General features: G+C 48.5%; 1 protein-coding gene across 1 annotated transcript in view; it reads right to left on the minus strand.

Annotated features, from left to right (window-relative positions):
* Positions 1-166, minus strand: part of VPS72 (vacuolar protein sorting 72 homolog (S. cerevisiae)) — a 12,103-nt gene extending 11,937 nt beyond the window's left edge. The window contains exon 1 of the mRNA XM_015424505.1: positions 4-166. Within this exon, the coding sequence (XP_015279991.1) occupies positions 4-144 (141 nt within the window). The 5' untranslated portion in view covers positions 145-166. The remainder of the gene's footprint in view (positions 1-3) is intronic.
* Positions 167-7,552: the final 7,386 nt, after the last annotated feature.

Below are 7,552 nucleotides of genomic sequence, written 5' to 3' on the forward strand. Positions count from 1 at the left end.
CACCTCCGTGAATCCTCCGTAGGTCGTCTGGTAGAACTCGTCTTCCTCCTCCGCCTCCAGCAGCCCCGAGAGCCGGTTCCCTGCCGTGCGCCGCGGAGCTCTGCCCCCCGCCAGGCCCGTCGAGACGGACGCCGCCGACGCCATCTTGGTCTTTTCCCTCCCTCCGATGAAGAGGCCGATCGAGCCTGTCGGCTCTCGACTGCACAGCCTGGGTTTCGCAGGCCCGAGCGGTCAAGGCTGGCGGGCGCGCGAGGAACGGCGAAGCGATCGAGCACCGAGCCGTTGAGGAGGAGAAATGTCAGGCGTCAGCGGTCGAGCGTCGATCGATGGAGTGGCCGTCGAACAGCAGGGGAGGAAATCGAATGCAGTGGAGGTCGATAGGGCGGTCGCTTGCGATTTGCTGGAACGAAACCCAATGGGGAAAGCCCACCTAGATCAGCAAGGCAAACACACCAACATCTGCAAGTCAGTAGCTGTTGGGCCCGGCGGAGTTGCACGATTCCCCGCACGTTGTGGCCTGGCTCACTTGCATAAATGGATATGAAATTTTGTTAACTTTTCGTTTAAGTTAATCATATTATTTGGTTCTTTATTTTGTCTTTATGTCTTCTTGAAACTAGGGAATGTTGGGTTCTAAACGTACAGTACTAAATTAATACTTTAAAAAGTTAGGGATGTTACAAGGAATTCTGTATGTAAAGTGCTGGAATAGATTTAATAATATATCAATATTGACTCACACACAAAAAAAAAAGAGGAGAGAGGCTGGGATCTGCGGAAAACCTAGGCAGCAACATTTGAACGCTCCAGCTAAACTCTGGCTGTCCTTCCTCTAGGTTCATGGGAGAAACAAATACAGGAGACAATGTTCTGCCTTTCATGGTCATGTTCCTAGGGGTGCGTCCCTTAAGGTATGACCCACTTTTAAGAACAAGAATCCTGTGGGACTTTCAAAAGTACAGTACTAAATTAATACTAAAAAGTTAGGGATGTTACAAGGAATTCTGTATGTAAAGTGCTGGAATAGATTTAATAATCTATCAATGTTGATTCACAGTATATAGCAACTGGTGTGTGATATCATTACAGGGCTCTTTTTGTAGAAAAAGCCCAGCAGGAACTCATTAGCATAATAAGCCACACCCAACAGCAGGAACTCATTAGCATATTGGGCCTCACCCCTGACAGCACAGCTCATTAGCACATTAGGCCGCACCCCCATGTTACCAGAAGTGTGGTCATCCAGCCACACCCACCTTTTGCTTGTTATTCTGTTTACCTTGTTTGTTGTCAAAACCCAGGGCCTTCTTTTGTAGCAGGAACTCCTTTGCATGTTAGGCCACACACCCCTAATGTAGCCAATCCCAATGAGTTTCTGCTGTTGGGTGTGGCCTATTATGCTAATGAGTTCCTGCTGGGCGTGGCCAACTTGGGAGCCAGCCGGAACTCCGTTCCTGTGCGTTCCTGCCCAAAAATAGCCCTGTCATTGTAACTTTGTTATTTACAGTTGTATAATCTTTTAATTTTGTAAAGTTAATAAAAATAAAAATTATAAATAAATAAATGAGTCATCTGATTTTTTTAAAAATCACAAGGCTTGGGTTTCATTGTAGCACGTATACTGTCTTGGGCTTCAAAAACTAATTGTAGCCCTTGCCTCCTTAACAAGCGGCCTGTCTCTCACTCTTTGAGGTTTGAAGAGTTAAGGATGCTGTGTGTAGTGCTCACAGATAGAGGGTCTGCCTTCGGGGGTCAGAGAACTGGGGTGCATAAGCTGCAATTCTGTACTTTTTAATTATGCTATTAGCTCATTTGCAGCTAATCAAGCAGGGCTGGTGCAATTTCAGACAGATCAAAGGACATCTGGTAGCCTTTGTAATTCCAGTGGAATTTTTTTAGTTAGTTATTTCATGTACACCCTGCCTTTCTCCCCAAGAGGGACACAAAGAGGCTGACGTTCTCTGCTTCATGAGAATCCTCATAACAACGCTATGAGGTAGGTCAGGCTGCAAGTATGTCACTGGCCGGAGGTCGCCCATCAAGCTACTATGGCAGTGTGGGGATTCGAACCTGGGACCCAGCTCCTAGTCCAAAACCCTAACTACTACACCACGCTGGATCTCTTCTCGTTATGCTTTTCCCTCTCATATTCAGAGATATCAGTGATAGAAGGTGTGACGACCACTTTACTGGGGAGGCCTGGTTTCACTTTAAAAGTGTTCTTTTTATTTTGTTCAACTGGGTATATCCGGCTGCCACCAGGAAATTTAAGGCTTTCCAAACCTTTATACTATAATATTTCTATCACTGGGTAGGTAGGTCGTTTTTTAGGCTTTCATGAGGGTCTATGTGTTTCCTGGGAAGTATTTCTTTCAGAACTGGTCTCTTAAAGTAGATTTATTGATATAATTCATAAATAATATGGTAGAACACTGTAACTAGGAATGGGTAAATACTAAACAATTGCTTTGGTATTTCACACACTTTTCTCTTCACTGTCAGGGATCTTGGCATGTAACTTTGTAACTTTAACTCAAGGTCATGTAAGTTCACTGTTTCTCTCCAGGACATACAGCCTTTCCTAAACTTTGTCTTCAATTACTTTCATTTACATTTTACTATTCTCTCAGAACAACCTCAGCTGTTCTTAACTGTACACACACAAACTGCTTCTCTCTCCAACTTCAGAACTAACTAACTGACTGTTTAACTGTCCTCATCAACTGTCACCCTTCAGCTGTCAAAACCTCAAACTGTCACTCCTGATAGACATACATATTCATCCACACAGCATCACTTCCAAAACCCCTCCCCCTCTCTGTCACTCACCAATCACACCACACTTGCCTCTTCAAGCACTGTAGACTATCACATGCAACCAAACTTTTAAAAAGACACACATCCATAAACAAGGAATCGTTACAGAACGCCTTTAAAACAATGTCCTGGAATATCTTTTTATCTCCCAATCTCCTTTTAAAAAATTTATCTGTTTTACTATTTATTTAACGCATTTCCATGCTGCCTTTCCATCCAAACACCAACAGCAAACATCAGAGCATTGAAGCATTTAATTTATTTATTTTTATTTATTTTGGGATTTTTATTCCGCCCTCCCCAAATGGGCTCAGGGCGGATCGCAACGAATCAAGTCAAAGACTCATTACAATAAAATCACATTAAATTCATTAAAAAAATACAATAAAATTGGTAGCAGCAATTAATTAAATTAAAGGGACATTTAATATATGTAAACGATTCAATAAAAGCATATAAATACACAAACACATCCAGCCTGAGGAACAATGCTGCCTCTAAGCGGTGGAGTCTTGTGAGCAAAAATTCTCCTTTGTGAGCTGCTGGCATTAAAGTTGTGAGCGAGCGATTTAGCTGCTGCATAAATGAGTTTGCTCTGGAGCCCTCCTTCCTGAGCTCAGACAAAAACGTGTGAGCTGGAGGCTAAACTGCCAACAAAAATACGCATGGTCCAAGCAATGGTATTCCCAGTAGTCATGTATGGCTGCGAGAGTTGGACTATAGGAAGGCCGAGCGCCGAAGAATAGATTCTTTTGAACTATGGTGCTGGAGAAGACTCTTGAGAGTCCCTTGGACTGCTAGAAGATCAAATCAGTCAATCCTAAAAGAAATCAACCCCGACTGTTCCCTGGAAGGCCAGAGGCTGAAGCTGAAGCTCAAATACTTTGGCCACCCAATGAGAAGGGAGTACTCCCTGGAGAAGACCCTGATGCTGGGAAAGATTGAAGGTCAAAGAAGACTGGGACGGCAAAGGATGAGATGGTTAGACAGTGTCATAGATGCAACGAACATGAAGCTGAGCAAACTTCAGAGGATGGCGGAAGACCGGAAGGCCTGGCGTGATCTGGTCCGTGGGGTCGCGAAGAGTCGGACTCGACTGTGCGACTGAACAACAACAAGCTCAAACTAACTCAGTTTAGAGGGAACACTGGTAGAAAAATCAAAAGCCTGTGCACTGCTTTGAGTCCTTGTAGCTAGGCCTAATAAATGGTATGACATGGATGGGGGGGGGGGGGTCGGAGCTCCTTGATGACTTCCACATTGGCTGCAGGGCCCAAAGGTGGCAAACGGGGAAAGCATGTGTAGTCTGCTAGTTGACCTTTGCCCCCTGCCTGGGCAGCTGGCCATGGGAAAGCTTCCCTGCATCTCACTTGTATCCTGCTGGACATTAGCATTGTCAGCTGTCGCTGCACATTCCGCTCCTTTAGGTTCTCTCAAGCATAATCATGTTGACAGAAACAGAATGCAGAACAGAACATAAGAAGAGCCCTGCTGGATCAGAACAATAGTCCATCTAGTCCAGCATCCCATCTCACACAGGGGCCAACCAGTTCCTCTGGAGGGCAAACAACAGGGCAGAGGGGCAGAGGCCTTCCCCTGAGAAAAACACAAGAAGAGTCCTGCTGGATCAGACCAGTGAGGATCCATCCAGTCCAGCCTCCTGTCTCACATAGTGGCCAACCAGTTCCTCTAGAGGACCAACAACAGGGTAGAGAGGCCGAGGCCTTCCTCTGAGAAGAGCATCAGAAGAGCCCTGCTGGGTCAGACCAACGAGGGTCCATCCAGTCCAGCCTCCTGTCTCACACAGTGGCTAACCGGTTCCTCTAGAGGACCAACAACAGGGCAGAGAGGCCGAGGCCTTCTCCTCCTGTTGTCTCCTGGCACTGGGAATCAAAGGTAGGGTGTCCCATCCCCGTATATATACTGTGGCCCTAGTTAGGGAAAAATGGTGATTAGCACCAAAAAATCTGTAAGCCGCTCAGAGACCCCTAGATAAGGGGTTCGAGCGGGATATCAAGTTGAATGTATAAATAAATAAAGGCATGTAACAAAGATGGAGTCACGCAGGCTATACAAGACATAAGCAAAACAGATCTGTAGGATAAGGACCTCAGAAGAGCCCTGCTGCATCAGACCAGTAAGGGTCCGTCTAGTCCAGTGTCCTGTCTCATACAGTGGCCAACCAGTTCCCCTGGATGGCCAACAACAGGGCAGAGAGACCAGGCCCTCCCCTGAGAAGAAGCTCAGAAGAACCCTGCTAGATCAGACCATTAAGGGTCCATCTAGTCCAGCATCCTGTCTCACACAGTGGCCAACCAGTTCCCCTGGAGGGCCAACAACAGGGCATAGAGGCCAAGGCCTTCATAAGAACATCAGAAGAGCCTTCCTGGATCAGACCAGTGGTCCATTTAGTCCAATATCCCATCTCACACAGTGGTCAACCAGTTCTCTTGAAAGGGCCAACAACATGGCACAGAGGCTGAGGCTTTTCCCTGAGAAGAACAAGACAAGCCCTGCTGGATCAGACCAGTGGCCCACCTAGTCCCCTGAGAAGAACCTCAGAAGAGCCCTGCTGGATCCGACCAGTGAGGGTCCATCTAGTCCAGCATCCTGTCTCACACAGGGGCCAGCCAGTTCCTCTGGAGGGCCGACAACAGGGCAGAGAAACCGAGGCTTTCCCCTGAGAAGAAGATCAGACGAGCCCTGCTGGGTCAGACCAGTGAGGGTCCATGTAGTCCAGCCTCCTGTCTCACACAGTGGCCAACCAGTTCTTCTGGAGACCTAGCAACAAGGCTTAGAGGCTGAGGCCGCTGAGAAGAACATCAGAAGACCCCTGCTGGATCAGGCCAACGGTCCCTCTAGTCCAGCATTCTGCCTCATATGGGCCAACCAGTTCTTCTGGATGGCCAACAACAGGGCATACAGGCCGAGCCGTTCCCCTGAGAGGCATTTACTGAAGGTCTCTGGTCCACGAACTGTTCGCCTTGTATCTACAAGGGCAAGGGCCTTCTCAGTAGTGGCCCCCATCCTGTGGAACCAGCTGCCTGAAGAAGAAGAAGAGATTGGATTTATACCCCGCCCTTCACTACCCAAAGGTGTCTCAGAGTGGCTTACAAACTCCTTTCCCTTTCCCTCCCCACAACAGACACCCTGTGAGGTGGGTGGGGCTGAGAGAACTCTGACACAAACTGCTCTTTTTCAAGGACAGCTGTGCCAGAGCTTGTGACTGACCCAAGGTCACATCAGCAGGAGCAAGTGGAGGAGTGGGGAATCAAACCCAGTCCTCCCTGATTAGAGTCCGCACACTTAACAACTACACCAAACTGAAGAGGTGCATGCCTTGTGGGACCTCCCTAGGTTCCCGCAGGGAATTCAAAGTGCCTCGTTTTCTGGTGGCTTTTGGATAATTGTCATCCATCAGGTAGCTGGTATACTTCACCTGTGTCTTCAGCTATCCACGCATCCTACCCTGCTTCATACCCTGCTTGATAGTGGAATGTCCATCCAGTCCAGCATCCTGTCTCATAGTGGCCAACTGGTTCCTCTGGAGGGCCAACAACAGGGCAGAGAGGCCAAGGCCTTCGCCTGAGAAGAACACCAGAAGAGCCCTGCTGGGTCAGACCAGGGAGGGTCCATCTAGTCTAGCCTCCTGTCTCACACAGGGGCCAGCCGGTTCCTCTGGAGGGCCCACAACAGGGCAGAGAGGCCGAGGCCTTCCCCTGAGAAGAACATCAGAAGAGCCCTGCTGGGTCAGACCAGGGAGGGTCCATCCAGTCTAGCCTCCTGTCTCACACAGGGGCCAACCAGTTCCTCTGGAGGGCCAACAACAGGGCAGAGAGGCCGAGGCCTTCCCCTGAGAAGAACATCAGAAGAGCCCTGCTGGGTCAGACCAGGGAGGGTCCATCCAGTCCACCCTCCCGTCTCACACAGTGGCCAACCCAGTTCCTCTGGAGGGCCAACAACAGGGCAGAGAGGCCGAGGCCTTCCCCTGAGAAGAACATCAGAAGAGCCCTGCTGGGTCAGACCAGGGAGGGTCCATCTAGTCCAGCCACCTGTCTCACACAGTGGCCAACCAGTTCCTCTGGAGGGCCAGCAACAGGGCAGGGAGGCCAAGGCCTTCCCCTGATGTTGCCTCCTGGCTTTGGGGTACAGAGGCTGAGAATGTAGAGGTTCCCTTTCGTTACCATGCTGGACCTCTTTTTCTTCTCTTGTGATATCAGTGAGAGAAGGCTTTTAAAATCAAAGCATTAACGTATTTAAAGGAATAAAGGGACATTTAAATCATGTAAACAATTCAGCAAAAGCATATAAATACACAAACACAACACAGTTTTGTAACATCCAGCCTGAAGAAGATGTGTGGAGAAATCAGAAGCTCATGCAGGAGCTGGTTCAAGGAAGTAATGCTAGGCCAGCTTCCTGTCTCTGGCTGCGAGGGTGTTTCGGGGCTCTCGTTCATCCTTACGTTGCAACCAAAACAGGAACTGGTCCCTTCCCATCTCCCTTATAAATAAAAGCCGAATGGTGGTGGCACTTCTCTAGAACATTCCACACGCTCCAAAATCAGTTCGCTCTCTGATCTGTCATTCAGAGGGTCTCCCTATCCACTGGCTGCTTTGCCTGAGTCCTGCCTCCAACATTCCTCTCCCCCCCACAGCCAGTCAGAACACAGAGGTTATTTGCATATGCAGCCTCATTGGCCTCTGCCTCGGAACACAGAGGTCGTTTGCATATG

This window comes from Gekko japonicus, unplaced genomic scaffold (assembly GCF_001447785.1).
Source record: "Gekko japonicus isolate JY-2015 unplaced genomic scaffold, Gekko_japonicus_V1.1 scaffold142, whole genome shotgun sequence".
NCBI classification, from domain to species: Eukaryota; Metazoa; Chordata; class Lepidosauria; order Squamata; family Gekkonidae; genus Gekko; species Gekko japonicus.